Source organism: Macrosteles quadrilineatus, unplaced genomic scaffold, assembly GCF_028750875.1.
Source record: "Macrosteles quadrilineatus isolate MER2022 unplaced genomic scaffold, UCM_ALF_1.0 Scaffold_9__3_contigs__length_116548681, whole genome shotgun sequence".
Classification (NCBI taxonomy): domain Eukaryota; kingdom Metazoa; phylum Arthropoda; class Insecta; order Hemiptera; family Cicadellidae; genus Macrosteles; species Macrosteles quadrilineatus.
In genome coordinates, this window is record NW_026542602.1 from 87478546 (window position 1) to 87493126 (window position 14581).

The following is a 14581-nucleotide window of genomic DNA, read 5'->3' on the forward strand; positions in this document are numbered from 1 at the left end:
AATAATTCCAGCACTAGCACTGTAGACTGTTTTGATTAACAAGTCCAAAATATAATCAATGGCACATTCTCATAGTAATAACAACAACACTGATAAAAATATTTCCTTGTTTTTGTTGTCACTAGGAAAGCATTGAATATCTTATGTGCTTCACGCTATTTTGTTTACCATTTGAAGTTCAACTCAAAATCCATTAGCTGTTTCCACTCCTAATATTTTTAATTAGTTTTAAATAATCTCACACAATGTTTTAGAGACTGGACCAATGATCAAGTAAGACATTTTTTTTTTATTTCTGGCATTATTGTTGTCACTGTTATCCATGGCAATGGCTATTAGTATTAGTATCTGATTTGCAGGACTTTGACCCTACAAAAACTGACAGACGTTGCTGTATCTAAACCTAAAATAGAGTCATCTACTTACAGTTAAAATGACAGACGTTGCTGTATCTAAACCTAAAATAGAGTCATCTACTTACAGTTTTAAAAAATCCGTTTACTGTATGAGCCATGATAATTGCTTTTGTAAAACAAAACTCCCCTTTTGTGATATAAGGTGCGTATCTCTTTATGTATTTATTCATACGGCAAACTCCATATTTACAATCAATAATACATGAGTTGCAAGTTTCGAGATAATATTTTTTTAATATATATAAGTCAGATTCAGATTCATCCTGCTATACAATAACAAAGATTCCCAACATGAAAAATGACATCAACAGGAATGTACCAAAAATGCAATGACAAAGAATGGGTCATACGTATTTCAAGCATCTAGTTAACATGAATAAAAATTTTGAGAGAAAAATAACGAATACTAGATAACAATAGATAAATGTTACAATATAATAACAATAACAAACAAAAAATATAAATACATTTGACATAAAAGATAAAAAAAAGCAACAACGACAATTTGCCTTTTGTACACGAATAGTCCATTAGAACAGACACTATGGATCATAAACACAAACAAATGACGTCACTGGACCGAATCCTATACAGTAAGTTAAGTACAGTACTAAAGACCGTAAAAGTTGGTTTGGAAGTTTTGTTACTCTTCCATTTAAATAATGATACAAACAGGTTTACTTTCGGACCAGTGACGTAATTTGTTTATGTTTATGATCCATACAGTTTCTGTTATGATATTCGTGTTTTCTACCTTTGTTAATTGTCAAAATCACCTGTTAGTCGATGATCAGAGCATTCAAAGACAGCTGAGCCAGGTTTTCAACCAACACATGTTTTATTAGAAGGCTTCTGCTTTTCTCAGATTCAGACCGGCCAGTCTATCTTATATACTAAAATATGATTGGGGACACATATAACGACTTTGAATTTTAACTAGAATAATTATTTGGTTCACATTGTATACCCTTGTAATCTGTTGTTCTTTTAGTTAATATAAAATAGTGTTTTGGCTATGCATTCATTAAGTTACTTCAAATCTTATGTGTTCTATAATTTGTGCCAATTTAATTATACGTTGGATGTCAAAACATTTCCACATATCCTAGTTAATTAATTGCTTAGGTAAATAGGCTATGTCAATGAAATTTGCAAAGAATACATATTTGTCTTTAGTTTCTATAGTAAGTTTTTTATTTTAAAAAAATTGAACCATTCAGAAACCACATAACACTTTTCTTCAATTTACTAAAATGTATTCTAATCAATTATATAATTAATAAACTTATACGATAAATTAGCTCAAAGATAAGAAATTAGTTACTAGTGTTTTTAATTGCCAATTGTCATAGGATCATAACCGATTGCCATGGTGTTTGGGCAATAACACGAAAATCATTACTGACTGATGTTATGTAATATATTTAAACGACTTTAGGAAAATTAATAATTGATTAGGTACCCTTAGTCAGTGAGTTACCATTATCGTCTTGGTAATTCATTACAATCAACTTTTTGTTTGAGATGACTATTGTTTTATAATTTAATCACGAACTAAGGACATGCACTGGCGTCGTCTCTACAATATTACATCTTAGTTTTTTTTTAACAATATCGAATCATTTTACATTATATTACAAGTGGACTTAGATAGTTCTACAATCTGAAACATTTTTCAGTTTGGTTTGTGGTTAATGTCATAATGTTTAATGGTTGTGTGTGTGTGTGTGTGTCATAATGCTAAATTAATGTACCTTTCTTCTTCTTGTTTTATGGACAACTTTACAATGTGCTTCTTCATTATATGCCACCATAAGACAAGCAACAGTTTATAAATAAATCGTCGCTACAGATCCGTATTGTTTTGGATTTCCTCCGTCATTCTCCCACACACGTAACCGGTTTATGATAACGTAATCAATCACGTGTTCAAAACAGCTGATCGGCAACTGGTTATTCGCCAGGCTTGTGTTATTAACCCGTTTCCGCGCGTAGAATATAGAATTTTGGAACAAAATTAGCAAATCTAAACCGTTGACTTTGTATACTAAATTAGACTGGAGCAGTTTGTACTAAAAATCTCCTCCCATAAGTTGTGTACTAATATTAAAGTTTCACTTTATCTTTAGATATTTTATATTTCATTCGTTACAACAACTGAGCTGGTTGAATAATTATATAGTGTGATCGTCTGGTAATCAGGAAGGTTGCCGGTTCGGCCCAGAAGGAAATAAGTCTTTCCTATGGTTGGAAATTGAACCCAGCTGTCCTAGATCATGGGCTTTTCATAAATAGGGGGTTTACCTTAGGGTTTTTATGTAAAGGGTAGTTTACCCCCTTTAAGGGTAAACTACCCTAACCCTTTACATAAAGGGTGTTTATGTAAAGTTTATGTTTACATAACTTTACCTTTTTCATTTACCCTAATGAATCAGCTGATCTTAGTCAGTTCAGCAAAGTCATTCATCCTTGGCTTGAGATACTTACTCTGGTTTGTCAGTCATAAAACTAATTAATAGATTTACTGGGACATAAGCGATGATATATTGAACATTAGTTGCCATTTCAGCTTTGCATTATCAAGAAAACTTAGGCTATATAGTATATAGTAATGATAACGGGATTTTACAGCAACGCAATATGTCGGCAGCCTTATTGAAGCATTTGTTTAATTCTGAAACTGGCTGAAACCAAATACACTTACAAACTCAACCAAAAAAAAACAATTATAGTGTGCAGGTTTGCTGCAACCTGGTATTGAATTACGTAAGTAAACGTAATGTCAGGTGGAGCTGTCAAAGCAAGGGGACGATTCTTCACTTGGGACAAGACACTAACAGGATGATTGAGGTTAGAAAATTGGTCTATCCTGCCCGCCTTGCCGTGCCAGCCGTTTACTTGCTGGTGGAAACAGCTGATTACATTGTTGGATCAGCTGATGAAATTATCGTATGATTTGATTATTAAGAAATTACTTCATAGGGTTATAAATCGTAATCCAGTTTGAAGTAAAAAAATAAAAAAAATAATCCACCAAACCTCTTAAAAGAAGTACAGGGTGTATTTGTATAATATAACCAAAGTATAAATAGTCACTGTTTACAGAGAAAAGCTGGCAGCTCTGCTTCCTCTAGGCCAACTTCATTTTGTAACTTAACTTTATAAAATGGTTTAGTGAGAATTGCACAATGACTTTAAAATTCTGCTTAAGTCTAAAACGGATGTTGTAAGCTGGTTTTATACCTTACAATAATTTTCATGTTGCTTTTTTCGTACATTAACATGAGAATTTGCAAAATATATTTAGATTGAATTTATAAACAAATATAATGCCTAAGTTTTGCACTACGGTCAGCTATTTTGCAAGAGGTCGGTTGTGTGGGAAAAGTGTGAAAGAGGCACTAAACACTTTTGTTAACACCTTTCTTGCATAACCCATAACATGAATGTTAACTACATCGCCTATATTTACTGTCCTATAACTGGACAATCCAAAATCCTAAAACATACAATTCGCACCTTAAACAACCTTGAGATTGTTTTAGTGATAATTTTACTTATCTTCTGTATTACCAGCTATAGTGCTTCCTAGCCACAGAATAGAGGAAGGTTAGTCCTTTGACAACAAAACAGTAAAACTGTTGTTGTTTTCCCACTCATTATAGAATATAATGGTTTACGTAATAAATTATCTCATCAGTGAAACAAACTAACAAATTTAGTTTACCAACTTGTTGTTTAAAATCACCATTAAGCAATACAAATCTATATAAACATTTTTAGCATTTATTTCAGGAAACCAAACATAGTCAAGCACAAAGAAAAAATATTTTAAAACTAGCAAACGTCATTAATTTGTGTGTGTGTTTTTGACTAAAACTGTCAAAAATTGTCTCGGAAATCATTATTTAATGTTTTAATTTGTAATTTGTTATAGACCATTTTAATCCCCACCTCAGCAAACCTGCAGACCGTTTAAATAAATGTATGTTTACGAATTTTTATCGAATTCAATTAAAAGCTAATGATTTATATAATGTACTAACGGACACACATAATATATACAGTATTCATAAAAGTAAATTGGTCCGGGGCCTAGGTCTTACCATGCGACCTATATGGTGGTGGTAACTTTAAATACCAAAACATTAGAAATATTCACTAAAAAATGAATTTTTTGTATTTTTTTACACTAAAAACAATCTATGATCCTCAACATAACAAGATCAATTGACTAACACATCCAAATAAAAAATGTTCTCCAAGACGATCCAAAGATGCAAGGAGGTGCTAAAGAAAGTTAAGCCCAAAGCTATCACAGCAACAGGCCTTGTGGTCCGAAACATCATTGGTAATGGAAGACTTCCTGCTATCTACTGAAGGAATGATGAAGCTGCTTATAGCATATTACTTTCATGGTCATGTAAATCATTTGTGCAAATACCATTACTTTCTTTACCATTTTGATATTTGTTTTAAACCTAATAATGTGTTACCGGTATTTATACAGTTGTGAATTTACCAAACTGCTGACATTTGTATGCTTTATACAGTTGGTGTTGTAGACATATAGTTTTAATAATTTTGGTTTTGTAAGTCTAGTAATAAAATATATTTAGATTGCTTTAATGCTGTGAAAGACAGCATTGTTTTTGAACAGAGGAAAACGAGTACCTATGTTTCTTTACTCTATATGTTACTTTTTAAGCTGTCATTAAAATCGTATAAAAAAGATAATGAAGAAGTTAAAATTTTTTTTAGATTTGCGTAAAAGCCAATAACCAGTTTGACATTAAAAGCTGAAAAAGTTTGAGCTATGTAAGATATACTTTTAATGCAGAGAGCTATTTTACTTCAACTAATTCTTACAGAAACAAACAAAACAGTTTGCTTGGAAACTCTTTTGGTTTTATAGACAAGCCATTTATTGGAAGAAACAAACTGGTTGACTATAAATAACTAATTACTGGGGATTGCTTTTTATGTGAACCAAAAATTACATTTGTTTATAATTACAATACTTATTGTATTTAACTTGTTCAAACTGTCATAACACATTTTTGCTGAGTCAGTTTAAACAAGTTAAAAGAAGTAATTATAAAATGCTGAGTGCTTAAAATTTAAAATAATCTCAATACAATAATACTTAAAAGTCGTTTTCACAGATATGTTAGAACAGAACCGGTATGGATCGTAAACATAAGCAAATTATGTCACTGGCCCGAAAGTCTTGTGAAATAATTTTTTCCATATTTGACAGTATTTGAATGTACTTGAACGTGCGATTCATGCCTCACGGACATGTAATGTATTGCATGTCCGTGAATCACGAAACAAAATGAGGTAAAGCAAGAAATTAAAACTAATATATTTTTAGAAAGATTTATCTGGATTTACTCTAACAAGATAAGGAATCTCTATTTATGTTAGACAAATATTTGAAACAAACAAACTCAAAGTCAACGATAATACTTCTATTCGTTATTGTAAAAATATGTCCTACTTTGTAAAAGCTTTTAATATTTGTATCGTGTAGCTAATGTGTTATGAAATAAACCATCCATTTATTCAACTGAAGGATTTTCCGTTAGTGGCAGACTTAAAAGAGTGTAATTAAAAAAAATCATTTATCTCTATAATAAACAAATAGAATGTGCCTTTTGTATAGATGGAAAGTAAATAAATAGGAATCCAAAAGATTTGTATTACAAAAATGTTCTGTCATAATTAGTAACAATTAATTGTCCTGCACACAATAGGACAATCATTCACAATTATATTTTCTTAGAATAATCTTCTATGTTCTGTACTGTCCAGGCTTAAAAATCGCTCCAATATAATAATACCACTTTTGAAGGCATTTTAATGATAACACTTATGTTATTGAAAGATAATTAAACATGTTACTTACAACGGGGGGGGGACAACACCCATCCCTACATATTTGTTTTCTGACAGGGAGTACAGAGGGGTACAATTCCACCCCGTACATAAATATTTTTATGTTGGTAGAGGGAACAATTCCGAGGGGTACAATTCCAGTGGGGTACTTACAGTAGACTCCCTCTCATCCGGACTCCTTGGGACCGAGGCCAGTCCGGATAACGGTTTTTCCGGTTATTGTTTTAACTCGTTAAAACGGACCGTTTACGGTGATAATTGACTTAAATTTAGGAGAGCATTGTATTTAGACATGTGATCACTGGTCTTAAATCTTTCCCATGAGAACAGTCGTTTCAGTACCGCCCACTTCCTGCCGATCTAGTCCGGTTAAACCAATGTGCTGATAAAAATTGTCTGGTTAAAAAGATGTCATTTCCGTCGAGTGTAGTCCGGTTAAACCGATGTCCGGTTAAAAGGTGTCCGGATAAGAGGGAGTCTACTGTACAATTTCGGGCCGTACATCTCCTGCTCTTTTTAATTTCTAATATTATTATTCTATTCACTGACCACTTGCCCAAATTAAATAGATAAGATTCTGTTAAAAGCAAAGTGTATGGGTGGAATTGTACCCCCTCTAGGTGGGACACAAAATTACGTCAAAAATCGGTGGGAGGTACAATTCCAGAGACCAACCAGCCCAAGCTACCAGCAGGGGCGTCGCCTTGGGGGGGTAGGGGGGGAGCCTCCCCCCCCTAGAATCTGGGAAAGAGAAAAGTTGGGAATTTCCTTGCCACTAGTTGGGACAGTTGGGAAGTCAGATATTAGAAAAATATATTTTTAAACTAAACAAAATTTAAATATTTGCGCAAATCCATCAAAGATAAAAATTTCTTTGACTTGGTCAAATAAACTTGACGCTTCTTTGATTTCATTTAACTTTGATTAAACATGGCTAAACACGCCTTATTTTTGATTGAAGTTTGATTTTTGTCTAAGTTCTAGTTTGATGAAGATGAAGGTTAACATGTTTATTGTATGTATAAGTTTATTATCAACCAACGTTTTTATTTTATACGAGTCTTATTTTAGGTTTATTCTTTTCTAGACTAGAATAATATTATTCACAACACTGATATTAATAATTCATCATTACAAACTTGTTTAGGCCTACCCTAGTTGTAAGTTTTATGAAACGAAAGTTAAAATGTTGATCTTAACTTTTAAAAGTATTTTAATTTCATTATTTTGTAATAAAATATTTTTTCTATACTAATTTGTACTAACTAAGCTTATTTTATATCCCTAAAATTTTACACTGCTACGTCTGCTACCACAATGGTTTGTAAAGTTTTTTGGATTTGAAACATTACTTGTTCAAGTTTTTTGAAGTCATAAAATTTCATTATGAATTGGTAGAAGTTTTAGAAATTGAGTAATTTTGTATATAACAGCTATGTTTTGTTAATGCAAGTTTATAAATACTGAATTGAGTGTGACTGCAGTGTAGTATAAGAATTTGTAGATTTTTAAAAAATAGTACAGAAATTTATTTCTAAAAAAAATAGTTGGGAAATCTATGTTAAGCAGTTGGGAAATTTGAGGCTTCTCCCCCCCCCACCTGGAATTTAACCAAGCAACGCCACTGGCTACCAGCCACATGTAACCATTTGATCAGTGTAAAACTCAGCTTAGGAATGTTACCCCAAAAATTAAATTTTAACTTATTTTAATCTCTGAGCACTAATTCAATACCAGTTAAGTAATTCACTTAGGATAATCCATTGTGTTCTTAAAATATCTCTAGTTTATCACCAAATCTCAATGAGGTTAAGTGTTGAGGTATTTGATTTACACTTGTGCTAGTACAATTGTGGATTAAGTAGCCCTATTTTCCTTGAAAGTTGGTAGTTATTGTTTTATCTTATCTTAATTATCTTTCAAGTAATACCTAAATAACCACTAAAGAGTTGTAAAAACTGTTTTTAGCTTAATCAAAATTTTCAAGATTCTATAAATATGTTGTGAAGCAGATTATACGAAATCTACCTAAAACCTCTAAAAAATGTGGCATACAGAATAAGTTAAAAGTAAAAGAAATATTGTCTTCTTTCTTTACTAAAATATGCGCATGAAGTTTTTTTTTTAAACTGTTATAACCGAAGTTTGTACTAACGACTAACGATGTTCGACTGTACCATTGTTTTACTATTTTGATTTCTGTAGCACTAAAGAATCAAAAATATGTTTTACTTAAACACATAATATGCTGTACATATACAACTCCTATTGAATGTTTTTATATCTTTCCGTTTCCTATTGATTCCTGTTTAGTATCATAATCCATACAAACACCTATTTTGAATGAATTTATGTATTTTACTTATAAATATTTATTTCCGTACCATTAAAGATTTTTATTGTCTTAATTCACCATTGCATATTTCCTAAACTAACTTAGCTATAAAGTATTATTATGAAGAAAAAAAAACATAATTTAATTTCATCCATTAATAGTAATTTCTAAAAACTTACTCTGTTACAGGGGAGAAGATGTTGGGGGGCCAGTCATCATGGGGCCTGATGGTGCTAAGTCTGGTTATCTTCCTCCCAAACATCCGGACTAATTTTTTGGACCCTTACCTTATAATGCAAGGTAAATATCGTAATTTAAAATAATGTACATTGTCCCAAATTGAAAAAATGTTAGTTGATTGGACATGTTTGATTTTTTATGAGACTTTAACTTTGAGAGGATATTAAAGCGTTTTCACCCAATATGCGAAGTACCTTTTTAGGCTTCTCCGACATAACCAAAACACCTACTTCTGTAACAGGACTAATTAATTTAGCTCAGTGAATAAGGGCAACTGGGCTCAGTTTTGACACATAAAAAAGTTATTACTGCTGTAACTAAGTTTTAGAATCAAACCAAAGTACTCATCTGATCAACAGGTACATACTCAGATACTCTGTAACTAATTTAGAACATCATACGGTCCAATGCAGTAGAACCCATTATACATACCTTGCTTTTTCAGAAGAGAATTTTCAAAGTCTTAAAAAATCTGGAGATCTTTAAAAAATGTTAATGATGTACTGTAACATGTATCTAAACCTAAACAATGAATAGACTAAACCTAAACCTAACCTCTTCTAGACCTCCAATAACAAAATTATCGTTACATTTTTGGCAAAGTGTTTGCAATATAATTTCTACAGGTAACATTTTCTGAAGGTAGCATAATGTCACTCAGCGACTCAGCACATATTAGTTCACAAATTGTTTACCATACTCAAATGACCCAATTTTTCCACTGTTACCATAAATCATGATACCAGTAACACTTTTTCTAACAGGTATTTTACTTCCTTACTCTTGTACCAAAACAAATTATTAACAGCTATAGGTATACACTATTTAACTCTTTTAAAAGAAATACACTGAACATTACAACCAATTAAAATTATGTATGTTGTCATTGGTTGACATTATGTTTTGTATACACGTATAAAACAAATGTCCCTGTGTATGTTTGTTTTGAGAAATTTTTGACACTGTTTGGTTTAAACTAAGATAGAATACTACCTTTACAGTATGGCTTTTTTGTGACCCAAAACTTATTACAAAACACAAAATAACGATCACTTGTGATTATAAGTTCTGCTATCAATTTATTTCATATTCCAAGAAAAAATTTGAAAAACTTGCTTCTTTACTAAGAGCATAAAAGTTTGCTACAGTGTGGTACACAGCTCACTGTATGGTTAAGCTAATCATTACAATGACTTGTGCTAGAACACCATTTCATGGTTTGTACAGTTGTAAAATTTGCATCTCTTTGTTTAATTAGCGCTTTTAGTTACTCTAACTTAAAACTCATTACCAGCTTCAGTCCATGACCAATTGCAATTACTTACTAGAGGGGTTGTTGCCATGTGAAACCTATACAAGTTTTAAAAACTGTATTCAGCAATACATTTTACTCTTATTGAAAAAAAAAAACAGCATCTAACGTGGCTGTAGCCTACGTCCATGAGTAACGCTTATGCTTGCCCCCTCCTTCTACAATATTCTGTAAAGTTAAATTATTGTTCTTACCTTAATATTTTTATGAAAATCCGTTTGAAACTTTTCAACACTTCCCATAAATCTATTTGAATGTAAGTTTACATATTTCTTGTCCTTTTAATAAAAGTTTTTTTCTTCAACGTTATATTATTTTATTCTACCAATAGATAAATGTGTATTCAAAAGAAAACGTCTGTAAGGTTTCCTACATTTTCTGTTAAGAATTAAATTATTATTTTCTGGATCTTCAGTTCTTTTTTGAAACATAGTTAAAGCAACTAGTACAATATATTATTTCACCTATTTTATGCCCATTTATTGACCAAGGTACCGGTATAACATTTAATTTGTATTATTTAGAAAAAATTTAACATATATTCAATCATGGTAGACATATCAATCAATTTGTACCTTTTTACTAAACTCCACTCTAATAGAAATAGTCTGCATAAATTAAAATACAATAAACCTTGACATTTCTTATCATTGATAGTCAATAATTAGTGGCAAAGTTCAAACTATGATTCATTCACAGTTCAGGTCAACGTTATTGAGAGCAAAACAACCTCAATTTAATAATTAAAGCTATTAGTGGCCAAACTGTTTTGAACATAGCTTAAGCTTTGAATTAGTAGGTAACATACATTAACAATGTTTGTAGAGGATGTGTTTTAGTTATTACAGCATTGTATTTTAGGATATATGACATTAAAGTTAGATTAAATATATACTCTGTGAATCCCAAATAAATGATTGGAACATTTATGTTAAAGTATTATGAAATAAAATGTACAGTATGGAGTAAAAATTATCATTTGAATATTTGAATTATTAAGAATGTAGAGACCGAGGGCGTAGGTTTTAAAGCATTTTTGATAGGATAGCAGACTACGGACTTACCTGAATGAAAAATTCCATCCTGACAAAAAAAAAAAAAAAAATACTCCCGCCGCAGTAAACCTGCAGAATAAGCGAATTTCCATTTGCCTGATTGGATTTACACTAAAATGTCTACTTAAAAATATCACATTTATTCCCTATTTAAATAGAATCAGTTTAACTTGTACTTAGGTTTGCTGCAACAGGGAGGGTAAAAGTGTTTTTTATGTAAAATGTTAATAGTTAGTAAGAAATACAAACATTTTCTATATTTGGGCAAAATATGTTAGTAAACAAGCAAACAACAACAGTTTACTTATTCTCCATAAGAATAACATGGGAATTTTTAATTTACAAATTTTTGGGATTTTCTCCGCAACCATTAGGCGCATTATAACGCTTCAGTATACTAAATTATTTGTTTTTTTAAGCTCTACAAAATAGTTTGGAAAGAACGTGCAAAATTTTATGTTTTTTGGGTCAAAAATGGGAAAACCCCATTTTTACCCCTATAAAACCCCCCATAAACCCCCGTTCCCATGGTCCAATCATGCTGGTTCGCGAATTCGTTGGAATAAACGTAGGTTTACACGTTTGTACCAAATTTCATCAAAATCGGATCATTTTTGCTCGAGTTATCGCGCTTACGGACATATATATATATATATGAATTTGAACGGATGGTGTTTTTGGCCTCTAGGGACCATAAAACGAAAAAAAATCAGTCCCGGGTCCAGGTCTTACCATGAGTACTACGGTAATAGCTTATTCCCTATATGGGAAATTCGCTAAAACACAAACACCTTTCCCTATGAAAAATATATTAATATTTAACCTCTGGTTGCAGTGTTTTCAATCTCAAAAGGTGTGAGGTAAGAGAGACGATTTCAGGTCCAAAGTGTTTTGTGTTTGTGTTTCTTGTGCCAAAGTAAGAGGGCGGATTTTTAAGTAAGGGCTGTTTTCGTATACAAATTCGTAGTTCTTTTATACGCCGCAACGAGGCTCCTCGCCACTTACAGGCATAATTTGTGAACAGAACGACACCGAGTGCAGCTCTATATCTGACATGTAGGCTTCGCTGGGTGTTTAAAATTTTTTTTACTATTTAATCTCGTATTGTGTGCAAGATAAGGTCAGTGATACGTTTTTTTGGTAAACTGTAGAAATAGGCTAGCCTAGGGTGTTTCAAAATGGCCATGAAAATGCTCATTTCTCAAGGAATTGTGTTTTGGTGAGTACCCAGACCTCTCACAAAAGACCACAAAGGAAAAAGGATTTAAACAGCCGTTTTTACATTTCCCAACTTAATTTTGCACAACCCTCACTCTTGCATTAGGGCTGTAGCCTTCAGTCATCTGGCAATGAATGTATGCATCGGATATGTTTCTTGTGGTAAACAAAAAGTATCAATGACCTTATCTGGCACACGGCGGGAGATTCAAAAGTTTAAAAAAGTGTAAAAATACACAGCCAAGCCTCCAAAGTTTAATCATGCCAAATTTAAAAGTTAAAAGTATGTAAATAGTGATGTAGTCGTAAAAAGTATGGAAAGACTCACCAAAGTTGCAGAAAAATACGGGTCACTTACCAATAAATAGGTTCTATGGAAAAAGCAGAGTGGGAACGCTGTTCCTGCTCCACTTTACCACTGTATGTAAACCATATTGTGTTTTAAGTTCTCCTTCAAATATCATACTTTGAAATACCAAAAGAGAATATAATAAATAATTATCCATTTTCAGGGCATAAACTTGATCATTTTAGTTGAAATAACCCCTAAGACTTGTTCAACTAGTTTTCCCAAGGATAAATAAAAATTTGGATACCACTAATCCATATTGATAGGATACCATTTCAGCATCCAATGTCAACACTCAAGTGAATAAAGTCAATAAAGTAGTTGACTTGAACCACCAATAATATAAAAAGCACAGCTATCATCAGTCTAAATATTTAGTTATTGAATAACTTACATTGTCGTTACAGAGAGGTGTAAGGGCGTAGTATCCAGGGGTCCATGCCAAGAGTGGATCCACAAGTGGTACTTCAACGTGTCGACGCAAGCGTGCAAGATTTTTGTCTACGGAGGCTGCCGAGGAGAGAACGTTTTCGATTCCGAAGCGGAGTGTCTACATTACTGCATTGGTGGTGATCGTAAGTGTACCCAGGCTACATGGTTCATCTAATTGTTTAATTTCAGCTGAATGGCTATTTTACCTGCTTTGTAAAGTATCATGACGAGTCCTGACTCATCTTCCGGCGTCGCCGCACGTGTCTCCGGTGATAACACACTGGCAAGTGTTTCAGTATTATTTTTGTTAATCATATTTTTGTGGTGTGTGTGTTCTACAATGGTAACGATATATCTAAGCAAAATCGAATAGATGACGATGTTTTTGTCACACCTGATAATGGCCTCAAGAAGCGTGAAACTATAGTAGTATACTACTGCAATGGACTACTTGAGGAAACAGGGTAACATAAAGAATATACCTTCAAATCAAATCAAATCAAATCAAAATTAAAATCAAAATCAAATCAAAAACCTTAAATTAGTGATTCAGAGGCTACAAAACCTTGACATTAATAATTTCAGGTACAAAACTAAAAAGATTCTGATGCACTATTCCTCTTACAAAATTGATAGTTCTGTGAAACATCGACATCTACACTAAAAAGTTCTGGGAGAGTTATTGAAGAGTAGTCATAATTGTGTTACACATTCTATGGACACTGACTAATCCTCTGCAAAGAGCTTTAAAATATAGAACCTACGTAGTCTGACACAAATGGGTGTGTAAAATTTCAGAGAAAGCTGGACACAGGGCCATCAATCACAGTTCAAAGATATATGTAAACAATCTCTACAATTAAAACAGTAACTTTCTCAGGTTAGCTGCTTTGAAAGTCATTCCACAAATGTTCACATAATGTTTTCAGACACATTACCACCGTACCTGATGATTCCTGCTCTCCCTGTTGATGAAACGACGAGTGAAGCACCAAAAATCACCTCCGTTCGACCATTAGTACCTTTTGAACAGCGAGGCATTGAGCTTACCTTTCCTGAGACTGGCCATCACAAAGTGTTTATGATGGCCAAGAATAACGCTTTCATACAACTTGACGGCAACCGCATAAAAACTTTTCAACTTAGGTGAGAAAAACTCATTTTACTATGCCTCCCTCCCTTGCAATAGATGTTTAATGATTTCTTGGTAGCTACTTGACAAAAAATTACTATTAAAGGCCACTGATTTTTTGCCCTGAAAAGCTAAATTTTAAAATAAACAATTTTTTAAAATTTACAAAACTACAGATAACGGAGAAGCAA

General features: G+C 32.4%; 1 protein-coding gene across 7 annotated transcripts in view; it reads left to right on the top strand.

Moving 5' to 3' along the window:
• LOC129002691 (axotactin-like) overlaps positions 1 to 14581 on the top strand; it is a 53638-nt gene that overhangs the window by 4593 nt on the left and 34464 nt on the right. For all 7 annotated transcript variants that reach the window (XR_008491594.1, XM_054430682.1, XM_054430684.1 and 4 more), the window contains exons 2-4: positions 8842 to 8952; positions 13234 to 13401; positions 14188 to 14404. Coding sequence is in view for 6 of the 7 variants with exons in the window: in XM_054430682.1 (XP_054286657.1) it covers positions 8850 to 8952; positions 13234 to 13401; positions 14188 to 14404 (488 nt within the window). In the remaining variant the exon portion in view is untranslated. The remainder of the gene's footprint in view (positions 1 to 8841; positions 8953 to 13233; positions 13402 to 14187; positions 14405 to 14581) is intronic.